At 35.5% G+C, this 18442-nt stretch overlaps 1 protein-coding gene across 10 annotated transcripts in view; it reads left to right on the forward strand.

Annotated features, from left to right (window-relative positions):
- LOC115229953 (septin-7) overlaps positions 1 to 6978 on the forward strand; it is a 169757-nt gene extending 162779 nt beyond the window's left edge. For all 10 annotated transcript variants that reach the window (XM_029800212.2, XM_029800210.2, XM_029800211.2 and 7 more), the window contains one exon: positions 4034 to 6978. Coding sequence is in view for 1 of the 10 variants with exons in the window: in XM_029800207.2 (XP_029656067.1) it covers positions 4034 to 4067 (34 nt within the window). In the remaining 9 variants the exon portion in view is untranslated. The remainder of the gene's footprint in view (positions 1 to 4033) is intronic.
- Positions 6979 to 18442: the final 11464 nt, after the last annotated feature.

Below are 18442 nucleotides of genomic sequence, written 5' to 3' on the forward strand. Positions count from 1 at the left end.
TTATCATTATTTTTGGTGCAATGGTTATACTATTCATTGATATAAGGTTTTTATTTTGTTTCATCTTACAACTATTATGATCAGGCCATATAGTATAATAATGACAAATATTTCCCTAATAGTTCAAGTGTCAACAGTTATATTTTGGATGTGTGCTTTTTTAGCTAGAGATTCTATTTTGAATTAGCGTAGTAGATCAGTCTACAGGGGTTAAAGATTAATGAAAACATCATTATCTTTTCAATATTTCTTACCATTCAGGGCCAGATAGCAGTTATTTAAACTCAGTCTTTTCTTTTTCTCTCTTTTTGAAGTTGATAAAATCAGTGCCAGGATTATACTTTGATTTAATTAATTATGTACACCACACACTCCTTACAAAAGTTGCTTTGATCCTATCAAAATATTTTGTGAGTGTGTGTTTAATGGTTTTTATCAAGTCTTATTTTTCTATCTGGTTGCCTTCACTGTCACTACGAGATTCTCTGTTCTCTTATTACTGATATCTTGGTTCCTTATATTGTTGTTGCTTTTCCTGCACTTCATACTATCCCATCCAAAGAACTATTTAAAGTAAAGCATATTTCTTTACACATAATGACATCTAGCTGATTTGAATGGAATTAATATAAAATTAGTATAGCCAGTTCTCAGTCCATCTCATACTGTCTTCTTTAAACCAGCCATATCCACCCCAAATATTCTAATTGTTTAATGTTCAAACCAGCCAGATCCAGCCTCTCACACCTCCCCTACAATGTCATTCTAATCTGAATGCTAAAGGGTTGTGTACACAACTAAGGATTCTGGTCTACATAGCCTTTGACAAAGTCTATGTAGACCAGCCTTTGACAAAAATATTTGAAGTTAATTGTTAGATAAACTACACATAATAGAAATCCTTGAATTTTATGACTATAAACACATTTAGTCTTTCTTTGAAACTATAACTTGGATTTTTAGCTAATGATTTTTTTCAAAGCAAGCTAAACTATATTTACATTCATAAATTCTTCATTGGGTTTGCAGTTGATCCTGACATGGTTTATTGCACATTTTTACCTGACAAATTTCTCATAATCCCATTCAGCTTATGAATGGGATTCTACATGCTTACATAACCTATGAGAATTAACAGCCAAATATCCTTCAAATTACACCATACTGTCTTCAGAATTGAAGGACACATTGGATAATGTAATCTCAGATCTTTGAGGACAGGATTGTCATGGTTGCTCCTAGGTTTTGCTTAGTTGAAGCTGACATGGAAGTGAACAACAACTATAAACATGTAGAACAAATGCAAGATAGTTGTTTTCTTTATTTGTAAGGTTGTCTTGCAATTTTCTCTGCCTACATATCATTGTTTTATTTAATATCTGAAACTTTTATTTCCTCTACTGAGAATAGACTCTCTCTGCTTCATACCATATGTTCAATGATTGTATTGTAGTGATAATGTAAGCTTCTCTTACCATTAGCCCTTGACTACATCTCTACTTTTGATAGCATTTCTTTCCCATAACAGCCTAATTTGTCTAGGGCACTTTACACTTTTCTCATGCCATTAATATTCACTCCAGCTCAGTAAATGTAGTGTCATCTAAACTCTTCATATAATCTCTACTACATTTTTTTTCTACTTCCAAACTGTTTACACACTTCATTTTATCAACAACATTGTTCCTATTTGTTCACTTCTTGGACGTACAACAGTATCTTAGTCCCTGGAAGTCTTTGATTGAGCAGACCTTGTAATCAAAGGTGTTTAAGTTGCAACTAAATCATCTTTCTCTTAGGTATTGTGTATCTGTCAATATGCTACTCTCTTTTCAAGATGGTGTGGTATAATTTGTAAGAGATTTAGCAGCTATTTCTAATAGTTGAGTGACCACATAAGAGCTCTTTCATTGGCTTGTGTTAACACTAAGGTAAAAACCTTCCTATAAGTTCTGCTTTGATATGGAGGATAGACATTTCTTTGATTCCATTTCTCTGATTTTTTTTTTTTAACTTGTGAATGGCAACCAGCTCAGGTAGTTCTCTTTATTGAGACAGGATTTTGAGTTTGTGAAATTTCTTTTGTCAACAGAACAAAATTGAAATGGTTGTTAATTGCAGTTGGTTGAATAGCTTCTGAAATTTTAGTTACATCTACTTCCATCAAAACTGTCAAGAATCTCCTGTTTTCTTTGTCTATTTTTATTGCATTACATTATCTATAGCAGTGTACCTTGTTTGAAAGAAAATCTCCTGTAACAGTCTAGATATCTTTGCCTACTTTCAAAGTAGTTTATACTGGAGCATCAGGTATTCTTTTTCTGAGAGAATTTAAAAATAAATTTGGATTAATGAATTACTAGTGTGTTAACTGTATTGAGTCAATGCTGTATTGTACTATAGAATATACCTATAGATTTTTAGCTAGGTGGCACGTAAAAAGCACCCACTACACTCACGGAGTGGTTGGCGTTAGGAAGGGCATCCAGCTGTAGAAACATTGCCAAATTAGACTGGAGCCTGGTGCAGCCTTCTGGCTTCCCAGAACCCCGGTCGAACCGTCCAACCCATGCTAGCATGGAGAACGGACGTTAAACGACGATGATGATGATGATGATATGAATAGACAGCTTTTAATACCTTGTCTGTAATATACAAAATTTTCTGTCTGTAAAGATATTGTATATACAGACAATATGTTTACATCTGTCTGTTCTTAATGTTGGTTAAGAATACATATATATATTCTATAGTATGATACAGCTTTGAAACCAAACACTGTCAATGCACCTGTATTTTAATAATCAAACTACCTGCCAAGAATGTGTTCTATCTTTTATTTAGTATGCTTATAAGCAGTATCTCTGTGGGTCGTTAAAGAGGTACTCAGTCATTGATAAACTCCCAACACAAGATTGAAACTAGTTCAACTGATTCATCTTTTCCTATCCATGAAAATGTCTGTGTTCATGCATAGTGTTGACTAAAAAAAAACTGAGTTATATTCTGTAGTACAGTATGGCATTAAAATAAAGTTGTCATTTTTATTTAAATGAATATAACTTGTAATTTGGTGTTCAGTATTAATCAAGAAATTATAGGGTTTTTTCTGCAATTTAGTTAAGTGTACTGTGTATTAGAGTTTAAATCCCATTTTCTTTCCTACATCTATTGTTGATATACACTAAGGTCAGTTAAATCAATTATATACCCTAGTATTATAAAGAATTTTAGAAGAAAAAGTCTACATATTTTATATTGCCGTTTCTGTTTTAGAGGATGTTTTTTTTTATTCTTGTTTTAGTCATTTGGCTGTGGCCATGTTGGAGCACCGTAAATAAATTCATAAACTTTCAAATTTCAAATATATTTGATTCTGTTTGAGTATTTATTATATTCAGTTACTTTGTCATCGTTTTACTTCATTTTGATGCACGTTTTTTAAAATAAATTATTGAACTAGTTATAAGGTCATAGTGTTTCCATATATGTTTTGTCTATGTTGTTTGTGATGTCTGATTTTTCTTTTCTTCTGATGCTGTTCCTTCATAGATATGCCTATGGGATTGGTTGTCTGAAACAAAATAGTTCCAAATTTATATTTTTTATATATTTTCTTTTATTTTTAATCATTCGGTATTTCTATTATTTATATTTTCTACAAATATATGTTAGCTATTTTGCTATTACCAAATTTACTCTTTGTTAATATAAAGTAAGGTTTTATCAATATAATTTTATATTTGTGAAGTATACATTAAAAAAAAACTCTGAAAATATATCTTGCAAATCTTTGTTTAGTTGATTCTGTTCCACAGCTTAAAAACTGTCTGCATTGAGTCAGTCTCTATATTAGGGAGAGATTGGCTACATTTACATGAAATTCATTTAGAAAAACTAATATTGTTTTCTTTAATTCCAATTATTCTTTCACTTTCCAATGGAAATTTGGTGAAAAAAGAATTTTATGATTTAATACTTTTAATTTTTTGTTTTGATATAATTTTAATACTTTTCATTTTATTTTCTGCAGTACAAAGAAAGATAAGAAGAAGTCCATATTTTGAAAAGGAAGTGAAATTGCTTAAAGAATGTTTATGGTTCCACAATTTTATTGGGAGGACTACAACAATAACTTTCTGACTGACCAGGATCTGTCAGCAATGTGCAACAAACTGCATTCACTCACTCTCCAGTATTTTCAACATGACTTCTCTTTTCAGCTATCATTTTCAATTCTTTAGGGTGTCATCTTTTTTGGAATGTAATATTCTGTATCCAATCTACCACAATTTTTCATTGTCATCTTCCTAACTGGATCCTAGTGCCAGACGTTTGCCAAATCAGCACTAGTATAATAATACTTCTAATGTAAACATTAGAATCATTTTTATTAATTACATATACCTTTCACCAACATAAAACAAGATCATGTATTTCTATATTTACTTACTGTATCATATGCTTCATCTTCCCATAGCATTCATATCTGAGAGATTCAATTTTTGAACGGATGTTCAATTTACAAGTTTTGTCTTTAAAATTTATGTGGCTTAGTTAGACATTAACCATTTCTTGATAATAAAATTACACATGTTCTCTGATACTTAGAGAGAAAGAAAGAGCATGAAAGTGAAGTGGTTTACATTCAAATCATTCATTTTAATAATTTTGATAACTGAAAAATGTGCTATTTATACAGTTTCTGAAGCCAGAGTAGCTTTGGTCATGTGACATAATGGGGAACAATAAGCAACATGTTGAAAGTGACTGATAAAGGATTAGAACTGATAAAGACTGATAAAAGATTAGAACTGTTGTTAGGCACACCTAGCCATTTTATTTTTATTGTTATTCTTTGTAAATATTTTTGATGGTAAAATAAATTCTATCACTAGATTGGTTTCTTCTTAACTGGTAAAGAAGTGAACTATATCAATAGATATAAAATCTTATGCATTCTATAATTTTGACTAATTACAGTTGATATTCTATCCAATGACTATCTTTTATTACTAAAGATTAAAAATAAACATGTTCACTCTCTGCAAAGAATATAAAATGATAAAGCACCGGTTGTATTACTTGGATATTTTTTCTTTGCCATTATAAAGTTTGTTTTGTTTTTTATTAAGCATAGAAACTTCTATAAAGTTACCTGTTCATTTAAAATTTTCTTCTCTAAATTTATTTTCATATGGAATTACTTCACATATTTCACAACATTTACAGTAATTTATCAAGAAGTAAAAATGAAAAGTTAACCAGTAATGTTATATTATCAAATAAATCTGTGTTTATTATTGGTCTCCACTGCCTTCTTAGTATCACTAAACTCAAATTTTGTTTCACATGCATCACCATAAAATAAGTTTCCTTTCAAATGTTATTTTCCCCTCCCTCTATTTTTTTTTTATATTACATTTTATATTCTTTTCACCTATACAAAAATATTTATTTCAAGTATCATTTCCAAGTAAACTTAAAAGTTCAGTCTTTGTTTTAGTTTGCAATTATTTATTTAAGTCATATTTATTAAGAACAGAAACAAAAACATTTGGTGTAAAAGATCTGCCTTAAATTTACCTTACTTTATAAACATATTTGATAGCTACTGTTCTAATGTGTAGATATACCCACTTTCTTCTAAAACCAAATGTGTGGTTCTCTTGAGAATGGCATTTTTCAAAGACAATTCATTGCAAAATTAGTTTTTTCAATTTTCCATTAGATAATTTATATCTTTATGTATTAAATCATAAACAAACTGGCTCAGTACTTTGTAATTAAGTTTTATTTTATTTTTTACCTTTTATAAATTTTCTTATAATTTCAAATGCTTCCATCTGTTATAAAATCCTACCTGGAAGTTGTTTTTTTTTTATTTATTTTTGCTATGTACTTCTTTTATATCAATTACCACTTAAAATCAGTAACAAGAAATATTAAAATTCAAAAAAGTTAATTTTCTTATTAATTCAACTAAAAAAAGTGCCATCCTATTTCCCATAATCATGCCACATATCATTATAATTAATATGAAGCCTGTGCCCCATAACATCTAATTTTACCAAGAGTACAACTTTTTTTTTAAAAGACATTTTTCACCATACTTTGTCAAATTTTGCATGCAATTATTTTATATCTTGAATCTGTATAGAAGATTTCTTTTTAAATAACCAAGTCAGTTATACACATACCTTCTCATCATGTTTTGTTGTATGTGTCTATATAATTCACCTTTTGGACTTTTGTAAATGATTGCTGTACCTGGGATCCAATGTGCAATTTTTTTTACTAAATAGTTAATGACATGTGATATATATTAAAAAATACTTATGTGTTTGCATGATGAATGAAGTGACTGTTCATTCATTAATGTATTCAGTGAATTAATGCTTGTGTATAAGTAAAAAAAATCTGCTCTCAACATTGAAATCAAAACTGTTATCTTTATATGCTTCCATATCTGCAAACCTTCACTGACAATTCTGATTTTCTGTCAAACTGGCAGCAAACTATTGAATAACTTCAAAACAATTTTATTAATAAGAAATATCAATTATCAGCTACTGTACTCTTTAAAGTTTAGTATAGAAAAAATAACCATTGTTTTAGGAATTTAAAACAATAATCTATATCAAAGTGGTTTAATAACGAGGATCTAACTTCTTTATTTAGTTTTATATCTAGCCACATTATTGCATATGATCTACAGAAGAGGCTGGTGCAGATGGTGTTCATTATGTGCTTTTAGTATGCAAGGGTTGTGCAGATACTATAATGAGCTTCTAGTATAAGCAGAGAGCATTTGAAACCATTTCATTTGTTTATTTTTTTATAATTTGCATTTGTATTTAATTTGTAAGTTGATTTTTTTTTTATTGTAATATTTGTTTTAAATAAAGTATTCATTGTCATTGAATTCTATTTAGTCTAAATATTTGAATAAAAACAGTATAATCATTGAAATAGTCAGACTGCTTTTTGTATTTTAATTTCATTTAAAATTTTATTGTCTGGGGAGAGTCATTCCCTTTTAGTGCCTTATTAATTCAACACACTCACTGGTTTAATTTCCACTCATTTACTTATTTATTTTTACTAAAATTTTCATGATGCAATGAAAATTTTAGTAAAAAAAATAAATAAGTAAATGAGTGAAAATTAGACCAGTAAGTGTTTAGTTAATAAGGTACTAAAAGAGAATGACTCTCCCCAGACAATAAAATATGCTTCAACAAACGAATTCACATAAAGAACCTTGCAAACCAAATACAAAAACAAAATTTATTTTAAATGTTTTGCTCATAAGTCTTTGTTTTGAAATTTTTACTTTTGATTATTATTAACAAAGAAATAACTCATTAAAAAGATGTCATGTTGAGCATCCAACCAATTTCTCAGAAGAAGAAAAGTACAAAAACAAAATTTATTTTAAATGTTTTGCTCATAAATCTTTGTTTTGAAATTTTTACTTTTGATTATTATTAACAAAGAAATAACTCATTAAAAAGATGTCATGTTGAGCATCCAACCAATTTCTCAGAAGAAGAAAAGTTGCATAAATTAGCAACAAAACAACAAAAAGTTGTTCAACACTTTTTTCTCACAGCTCCTAGAATTGGCTCTCTGCAATTTAAGAACCACTGTTTTGGACTAAACTTGAGAAAAAAAATCTACCCTGCGGCCTACTGCTGAACTGTAAACCCTGACCGTCACATTCACTTTGATTGTAAAATGCTCAACACTGTTATTATCTCACCTAAACTGACTCCATGCAGCTGTATCTTCTAATCCCATAACATTGAAATATTGATAGACCACACTTTTACTCTTTTACTTGTTTCAATCATTTGACTGCGGCCATGCTGGAGCACCGCCTTTAGTCGAGCAAATCAACCCCGGGACTTATTCTTTGTAAGCCCAGTACTTATTCTATCGGTCTCTTTTGCCGAACCGCTAAGTGACGGGGACGTAAACACACCAGCATCGGTTGTCAAGCAATGCTAGAGGGACAAACACAGACACACACATACATATATATATATATATATACATATATACGACAGGCTTCTTTCAGTTTCCGTCTACCAAATCCACTCACAAGGCTTTGGCCGGCCCGAGGCTATAGTAGAAGACACTTGCCCAAGATGCCACGCAGTGGGACTGAACCCGGAACCAAAGGTCGGTTAGCAAGCTACCTATCACACAGCCACTCCTGCGCCTATGTAAAACTTCTTGATAAAATTCAAGGAGTTTACTCTAAAGCCTATTCATTGTCAGTTTTGCTTCCACCTCTACAAGTACTTGGTCATAAGCATGTCAGAGTTCCCACAGACAGTTGGTTTTAAATTCCTGTTATGGCTTGAAGAACTATAATAAACAGAAGGAGGCTGAGAACCAACACTTGACAGACACCTTCCTGATACTAAATTCATTACCAACAAGTAGCAATCAAGTAGCTGGTTGGTTTTCCCGAAGTTTATGTTGCAAATGGTTAGCTATGTCAATGACATGTAGCATGAACTTCTTAACCATCATATAGCGGTACTGATCTAAATTATGCAATAGCATTATTGGGGAGCCTTCTTTTAAATTGAAGTCTGTGTAGCAGTAGAGCTGAAGGTCTTGAAAACTTTTATATCTTTATATGTGTGCATACATATATAAGGAGCTACAGACTTGTAACATCGAGGGCAAATGAAAATTTCTGTGGGACAGCCTGCTGAGTACCACAAACCAAATCTGCAGCTGGTGCTAAGCCCCATCCAGACCTAGGGTAACATGGTAGTGGAATGATGAGGGAGACAGGGCCATTAGAGCCCAGAAGAGTGTGGTTAGCAGGGAACTGTATCAGACAGTCAGAAGGGAAGCCAGGAGACAGGTATATCTAGCTAAGGGAGAAGCAGAAAAGAAGTTTGCTTATGTTCAGTGACGTGAGGACCAAAGAACTGGAGTGTTTCAGATTGTAAGACAGTGTGCGAGGGAAAATTATGATGTCATAGGAGAGAAATGTGTTGACATGGATGATAGTGCACTTTCATTTAATGATTCTGCAAAGAAAGAGGCTTGGAAATATTATGCAAGACTGCTGAATGTGGTTCACCAAGGAGTCATACCATATGACTGGTGTAACAGCACCATAGTTAACTGCTACAAAGGTAAAGGTGATGCCTTAGATAGAAATAATTACAGAGGTATCAAGCTGTTGGATCAGGTGATGAAAGTAACAGAGTCATAGCCCAACTAATTATGTGTCCAAAGCTTTGGACACATAAAAGGTGCAGCAATATCAGAGGAAGGTTAATAGGGAAACTAGCTTTTGTATGTGGAAGATGCGCAGGTACAATAAACTCTGAAAATGTGCAGAAAGTAGATTCCATAAACTGCCAGGTGAGGAGGGCAAGCTAGTGGTAGTAGATAGCTTGTTATCTAGGTAAACCAAGTTAGTAGTGGAGATGGATGCTCTGAGAGTATAGCTGTAAAGAATAAGATTAGGCTGGGAAAAATTCAGAGAGCTCCTACCTCTGTTGGCAACAAAGGGCTTCTCTTTCAGAGTGAAAGGCAGATTATATGATGCCTGTGTGCAAACAGCTATGCTACATGACAGTGAAACATGGGTTGTGACAGCCAAGGACATGCATAGGCTTGAAAGAAATGTAGCCAGTATGCTTTGCAGGATGTGCAATGTCAGTGTGCATGTTCGAGAAAAGTTAGGCATAAGTGGCATCAGCTAATGATGAAGATGACAATGATACAGGGTGCGATGAATAAATTGTCATCTAAATTATACAAAAATGAAAATAACACTGAAATCTCATTTTGATTGATATATTTACCAAAATTACATAAAACTATCTTGAAATACTAAAGAGTAAATTTATTCAACAAAATCCCAATTGGCTTCAACCATGGCCTCCAGATGACTTCACAATCTCCTGCAACTCTTCTGGATGGTCTCCTTGTGTAAATTGGTGAATGCTGCCATAATCCTTGCCTTCAGTTCATCTTTGGTGTTACAAGGAGTTTTGTTGGTCTCTGCTATCTGGGGAGTTAGGTGGCCAGATGTTAGGAGTGATGTGGTCACAGAAATTGACTGACAGCCATAACTGGGTTCTCCTGCTTGTGTGGTATGGTGCAGAGTCCTGTTGCCAGACATAGTGCCATCCAGCAGCCACCCTCTTTACCCAGGGCAGCACTGCCTCCTCCAGGCACTTGATGTAGGCCTCCATGTTGAGTCTGAGGCTGTGTGGAAAGATGAATGGAGGCATAATGTCACCATCACGAGTGATCATTTTAAACACCATGATGTTGACTGGATGTTTGAGTTTTATCACTCTCAGTATATATTTTGGGGACACGGAAAGCCAATGGCTGTTCTGTGTTCACCATCTGATCCTGGCAGAAAATTTTCTCATCTGAGAAAAACCAAAGCAAGTTCAGTTGGAGGAGATGTTTGAGTTTGTTCAAAAGCTTCATAGTGCAGTCTTTCCTCTTGTCCTTGGTAGTTCCAGAAATTCCAAGCCAGCAGCTACAGCGAAGAAGATGAGCCTCATCCTGGAAGATCTGTAGAGCTCATCCTGAAGATCTGTAGACCTCACTGAGGACATCCAGCAAACCCTGGTGGAACAAAATCCCATCATGACTGTTGAGCAACTAGCAGAGAAGCTTGGATTTGGTCATTCAACCATTCATTGACAACTACATGCCATCAGAAAAGTCAGCAAATTGGGTCAATGGGTTCTTCATAAACTTTCCGAGTCTAATCATGCGTAGAGAGTGAATGTGTGCTCTTCTTTGCTGTCACATCTCACAAATGAACCGTTTTTGGACCGAATAGTGACTGGAGACAAGAAATGGGTTCTCTATAAAAATATTGAGTGCCAAAGACAATGGGTAGGAAAAGGAGAAACAGGCTAAAGGTCTTCACCCACGTAAGGTGTTAGTATCTGTTTGGTGGGATATGAAAGGTTTAGTCCACTTTGAACTGTTAAACCCAAACCAAACGATAACAAAGGAGATCTACTGTGAGCAGTTTGAGCAGCTTAAATCAGCACTAGAAGAAAAACAACTATCTTTGGTTTCAAGACGATGTGTGTGTGTGTGTATACTCTTTTATTCTTTTAAATGTTTCAACCCTAAGGCTGTGGTCATGCTGGAGCACCACCAATGTGATTGGCTTTTGGTGAAGGAGGGAGTTCAACACTGCCACCCGCTTCTGAGTTTCCTGCCTTGATATTGGTTTATTTGGGACCTTGGATAGCAGGGGGTCAAGTTATTTCTTGAAAACATCTACCCCTCTTCAATGAAGATGCCTCAGATGTTTTGACAAGGCCTTAACTAGCTATGGGCCCTTGAATCCCAAGCTATTGCAGTACATAGTCTTCACTCTAGACAGGATAGTTGGGACCTTCGGAACAGTACAGTGACATCCAGTTTGGGGACTGGTATAGCTCTCAATACCAAAGTTTGGTGCTAGCCCCTCCAGGATCTGCATACCTCTCCTGTCTTCTCTCCAGGGAGTAGAGTCATAGCTCTTTCAGTCTCCTCCTGTAGCTCAGCTGTTCCATTGATGCAATCTACTTGGTGTAACACCACTGAACTGCCTCAAGTTCTGCTATTGATTTGACACTGTAGAGTGACCACAGTTGAGACAAGTAGTCCAGATGGCTGAGTACCTAGCACACACTGTAAAGTGGTTGGCATTAGAAAGGTCTTCCAGCCATAGAAACCATGCTAAACAGACATTGGAGCATGATACAGCTCTTGGGCTCATGGAATTCAGTCAAACCATCCAACCCATGTAAATATAGAACATGGATATTAATTAATGATGATGATGGGTGTGTGTGTGTGTGTGTATACTAGCAGAATAGTTGGTATTGTTCAAACTGAACAGTAGCTATAAAGTGAAGGCATTTTCAACTGTGCAATGTCTAATGCATAGCACTATTGATATAAAAAGTATATTTCATAATTTAAATGTGAAAAATTACATGGTTCTAATTTATGCAAATTAAAAAACAAAATATTTACTTAATCTTTTATTCTTGATATTCCTTAATTCTTAAAATAGCTTGAGAAATGAGTAAAAACAAGAGTGTTGGAAAGTAAAAGCACTTGTAGAGATAAAATCATTCCTATAATGTGCAGAAACCAGAGTGCTCAAAGGAAACCCACACATCCAAATATTGGAAATGCAATATGTATAGTGATTAAGAAATTGTATTAAAAGTCGCAGTGAACCCAGCTTATATAATATTAGATTAATACCTTGGGAATTCTTAACATTATTCTGTATACTCACTCAAAAAACTGTATCTTTTAAAGAACCTAAGAACCTCCAGGGACTGTATAAATACCAAGAGTGAAAATTTCTCATGTCTATATTTTACTAGTGAGTGTGTTAAATTATAAGGCACTAAAAGAGAATAACTCTCCCCTATTTTAATAGGAATTAAAGACAAGCCATCAGGCAAACCATAGTACATTCCAACGATGGTTTACAAAATTTTCACTACTCATATGAGATTATGTGTTTGCTGTTCAGTAAATTATCTCCCCCTAATCACTGTATTTTCTTAAACCAAGCATGCTCAGTGAAACCTTGCTTACGTCAAATGCAGCTACTAAACTGCTTTATTGACATAACCAGCTTTAAAAAATTGTTAAATAAATTTAATATTCCAGCCAGGAAACCTGGATAGCTGAATTTCACAAGGCTTTCTGTGTTTCTTATCAATAATATCTTTACTCTCTTAAGTGATCAAGTGCTCAACTACTTGTCGAACATCATATACACACACCTCCATATGTGCTACCAGTTTTAACTTCAACTACTCACCTTATACACTCAACAAAATCTCTACTAAATCTCTCACTGCCCTGATTTAACCAGTGTTAGTAAATTCACTCAATCAACAACTAGCAATAGATCATCATCATTTAACGTCTATTCTCTATGCTGGCATGGGTTGGACAATTTGACAGGTGTCAGTCAGCTGGAGAGCTTCCCAGGCTCTATTTGTCTGTCTTGGCATGGTTTTTATGGCTGGATGCCCTTCCTAATGCCAACCACTTGCAGAGTGTACTAGGTGCTTTTATGTGGCACCAGCATGGGTGCTGTTACGTAGCACTAGAACCCAAAAGCCCGCAAAACTAGGATGACCTTGCTCTAATAGCTGATTCACTGCCAGAACTAGAGACGAAGTTTAGGGTGTGGAGGCAAGGTCTAGAATCGAAAGGCCTTAGGGTTAATCTAGCAAAAACCAAAGTCTTAGTAAGTAGGAAGGCTAACAAATCACAATTCCCTTCAAATAGATGGCTCTACTTGATCTGTAGAAAAGGCGTGGGTAGAAACTCTGTACAATGTACCCATGCAAGCTATGGACGCATAAAAGGTGCAACAATATCAAAGGAAGGTTAACTGGGAAGATAGTTTTTATGTGTGGCAGATGCACAGGGGCAATAAACACTGAAGATGTACAGAAAACATTCCATTACATACCAGGGGGAAAAACTATAAGTAGTTGATAGCTTCCGCTACCTAGGTGACCAAGTCTGTAGTGGGAGTGGTTGTTCTGAGAGTGTAGCTGCTAGAATAAGAATAGCCTGGGCAAAGTTCAGGAAACTCTTACTGGCAACTAAGGGCCTCTCGCTCAGGATAAAAGGTAGACTGTATGATGCTTGTGTGTGAACTGCCATGCTACACGGCAGTGAAACATGGACCATGACTGCTGAGGACATGCGTAAGCTTGAATGAAATGAAGCTAGTTTGATCCGTTAGATGTGTAATGTCAGTGTGCATACACGACAGAGTGCGAACGTCTTGAGAGAAAAGTTGGACATAAGAAGCATCATATGCAGTATGCAAGAGAGACGACTGCACTGGTGTGGTCAAGTGTTACATATGTATGAGGACAGCTGTGTGAAGAAGTGCCACACCTTAACTGTGGGAGGAACCAGTGAAAGAGGTAGACCCAGGAAAACATGGGATGAGGTGGTGAAGCATGAGCTTTGAACATTGGGCCTCACAGAGGCAATGACAGGAAACCAAGACCTTTAGAGATATCCTGTGATTAAGAAGATTCGACAACTAAAGTGAGATCGTAGCCATGGTTAAAGCCAGTATTGCATGCCCAGCCCATTTAGGAGTACCCTTGATGCATCAGGCAATATATGCTTGAAAAGGGAAGACCTGCTGAGACAAGTAAAACCAATATCGTAGCTGTGGCCAATGCTTCATGACTGGCTCCCGTGTCAGTGAAACATACAAAGAACCATCTAAATGTGGTTGATGCCAGGGCCACCTGACTGGCTCTTGTGTCAGTGGCACATAAAAAGCACCATCCAAACGTGGCCGATACCAGTGCCACCTGACTGGCTCCCATGCCGGTGGCACGTAAAAAGCACTATCTGAACATGATCGACTGTGCTGGTGGCACGTAAAAAGCACCCACTACACTCTCAGAATGGTTGGTGTTAGGAAAGGCATCCAGCTGTAGAAACATTGTCAGATCAGATTGGAGCCTGGGGCAGATGCTGGCTCTCCAGACCTCAGTCAAGCTGTCCAACCCATGCCAGTATGGAAAACGGACATTAAATGACGACGATGATGGAGCACGTGGGCTTCATTTCTTTAAAGCCTTCACACATCCTCAGTAGCCAAAGCCCATGTCTCACTACCATGTAGCATAATTGTTCATGGATAGGCATCATACAATCTACCTCTTACTCTGAGGGAGAGGTTCTTTGTTATCAACAAATGTAGCAGCTCTCTGAAATTTGTCCAGCCTGTTCTTATTTTAGCAGCTACACTTTTAGAACTACCCCCACCACTGCTAACTTGGTCACCCAAATAACGGAAATTGCCTACCACTTTTAAAAATACCCCCCAGACATTTGAAGGAGTCTATTTTCTCAACATACCTGGTGTTTAATATATCTGCACATCTGCTACATATAAAGACAGCTTTTTCCATTAATCTTCCTGTGATGCTGTTGTACCTTTTATGTGTCCATTGTTTGCACTTAGTACACTGTACAGAATTTCTACCAACACCTTTTCTAAATATTGAACAGGACCAACTCCTTGAAGGGATCAGTGACTTGTCTATTTTCCTACTTATTAGGACTTTGGTCTTTGCTGAAATGACTCTAAGACCCTTTGATTCCAGGCCTTGCTTCCACATGTCTTCTCTAATTCTGGTAATGATTCAGCAATAAGAACAAGGTCATCAGTGAAGAGAAGTTCCTAAGAGCAGCCTGTCTTAAATTCCTGTTATGGCCTAATGGACTATGATAAATAAGAGGGGGGTTGAGAACTAATCCCTGGTGAACTCCTACCTGTACACTAAATTCCTTGCTATACTCATTGCCAACTTTCACCTTACTGACAGCATCCCTGTACATGGCTTTTACAGCTCTCACCAACCACTCATCTATCCCTATTTTCTGTATTGTCCACAAGATAAGGGAGTAGGGGATCTTGTCAAAGGCTTTCTCCATGTCAACAAAAGCTGAATACAGAGTTTTTTTTTTGGCCAAGTACTTCGCTTGCAGGTGCCTTACCATGAAGATAGCATTAATAGTGTTTCTTCCTGGCACAAGATCAAACTGCATCTCATCTATTAATCTTCCTGATTAATTAACCCTCTCTGTAACTTTTATCACCTCGTCCAGCAGTTTGGTGCCTCTGTAATTATTTCTACCTGAGTCATCACCTTTACTTTTGTAGCACATGACTATAATGCTGCTATACCAGTTGTTGAATATGACTCCCGCATGGACAACCTGATTAATTATACAGGTGACTAGGCCATATCCTTAATTACTTGGTAGATAATACCAAGCTACTGTTGATTTGGATAGCCAATCCCTTTGTTAGGTCCATGCTAGGCAAGCTCTCCTTCTCCCATACATTCTTTACGTTTAGCAATCTTTCATAGAGGTAATTCCAAGCCTCCTTCTTTGCAGAATTGCTAACTGCAAATGAGCCATCATCCATGCAAAAACACTTCTCTTGTACATCATGATTCTCTCTGGTACACTATCTTATAATCCAAAATACTTAAAGTCTCTGGTTCTCATACTGCAGAACATTGGCAAACTTTTTCCTGTCTGCTTTTCCCCCAGTTAAGTATACCTGTCTTCTAGCTACTTGTAGTTCTCTGCTAGCACCAATTATTCCGAGTCTGTTTCTTTACCCTATCAGCCCTGGCTACTACACCATTCCACCACCACATCACCAGCCACAGATTTGGTCTATGACACTCAGTATGTTGTCCCACTGAAAATTTCAGTTATCCTTTATGGCCTGTAGCTCTTCATCCTTCTCTTTAAATATCTTAATTAGGGTGTCTCTAAATTTCTGACTATTCAAAGGATCCTTAAACTTCCAAACCCTTCATTTCCAGATAATGTCCAATATTCAACACAACAAAATGGTTATCACTACACATCTACGAATTGGTAACTGACCTACTAGAAATGGTAGCTAACATGAAATCCAACAAGAAAGTTTTTGTGGAATCATTACCTGTTCCCAAACTGTTTTCTTTACCATGCACAACCAGAAACAAAAACACTACACTTTTTCTCATAAAACCTCAATTTCAAAGAAATATGTTACTACCAGAAGCCTTCCTTTTCCAGAAATGCAACCTTCGAGAATTCCCTTCCTGTTCCAATTTTTTTTTTTTTTCATACAAGTAGGAGTGGCTGTGTGGTAAGTAGCTTGCTTACCAACCACATGGTTCTGGGTTCAGTCCCACTGCGTGGAACCTTGGGCAAGTGTCTTCTACTATAGCCTCGGGCCGACCAAAGCCTTGTGAATGGATTTGCTAGATGGAAACTGAAAGAAGCCAGTCGTATATATGTATATATATATATGTATGTGTATATGTTTGTGTGTCTGTGTTTGTCCCCCCAACATCGCTTGACAACCAATGCTGGTGTGTGTTTACGTTCCCGTAACTTAGCGGTTCGGCAAAAGAGACCGAGAGAATAAGTACTGGGCTTACAAAGAATAAGTCCTGGGGTCGATTTACTCGACTAAAAGGTGGTGCTCCAGCATGGCCACAGTCAGATGACTGAAACAAGTAAAAGAGTAAATATCTTTCACATAAGATGCTGCAAAAGTCATGAGTTCTTAGATTACTAAAAACAAAAAACATCTTTTAACAACATTTTAACTGAACTTATGCAATCAATTTTATCTTGGAAAAATTTTTGTAATAATTATATAATTCCTTTAAGCCCACTATAAATACCTAAATAAAAACACTTTTGGACTATTTGCATTCATTTTTACTGGTGCATATAGCTAGTTCCCTGATTCTGCTGTTTTACCAAACAAAACAGGGCTGGTCCTTTAATTTAAGTTATGGTTCTATTGTGACTGGAATTATGGTTTCAAGATTTGGAATACCAACAAGTTATTCATATACTTTTACAATAAATAGGTAATTGTACTCAAACACCTGTTGCCAAATCTATATCACCTGATTATTTATTCTGTTTTGACCAATATTTCATCAATTATAGAGAAAGCATGTATTGTTTCAAATCCATCCAACCCAATGAGACCCAACTAGGTTGTGGATCAGTCGTTAGACTTTCCAGTTCTTTCAAGGTGTTATATAATCACACACACACACACCCATCCCCGAAAGTTTTTGAGAAAAATAAGAATTTCCTTCTTATTTCGAATTGATGCATTTCCTTAGAATGTAGAAATTTATAAAATATAGACTTCTTAGGTAGAGCTAAGGCTTAGAACTATGAAGGAAAGGTGGTCGTTAAAGGAATTTATTAAGTGAAATAGCTACAAGGAGGGGAATGAAGAAATTAGTTGCATCATTGACTCGCCAAAGATTTCTCTCTGCACAATACCGATTCCAGTTATATAAGATTTATAATAATAATTTTTATAAAATTGATAAATTCCCTCTGTAAAGCTTTCGACGATAAAGAACAAAATCATCCACTTGAAAATTGTTTTTAATCTGTAATAAAGAATAAGCACGATTTATTTTTATAGTAATTATGAAACCAAAATTATCTTGACCAAGGTCATAAGGTCAGGTAAGTAATCTCCTGAGCAACACGGGCTATTTTGTCGTAATATTTTGATCATTTGCAACAAAATGGGAAAGACGAAAAAAATTTTTTTTTCCTAAGGGTGGTCTTTGGTGGGGGATGGGCGGAAGTTTCAGTAAGAACAGAAAGTGGGACACTCCTTGGTTTTCCGGAACTGATGAAAATAAAGCGTTTACTTTTGTCAAAAGTGTAGATATAAGTGTTTTACAAAAATAGAAATTATTAAGGAACGAAAGTCGTTAGCAATAGGCAGTAGAATGCTAGCTTTTTTTTTTTTAACTAACCTTTTTCTTACTGTTTTGAAGAGAACAAAAGCACGGTTATAAACTACCCAACTGTA

Source organism: Octopus sinensis, unplaced genomic scaffold (assembly GCF_006345805.1).
Source record: "Octopus sinensis unplaced genomic scaffold, ASM634580v1 Contig13942, whole genome shotgun sequence".
NCBI lineage: Eukaryota > Metazoa > Mollusca > Cephalopoda > Octopoda > Octopodidae > Octopus > Octopus sinensis.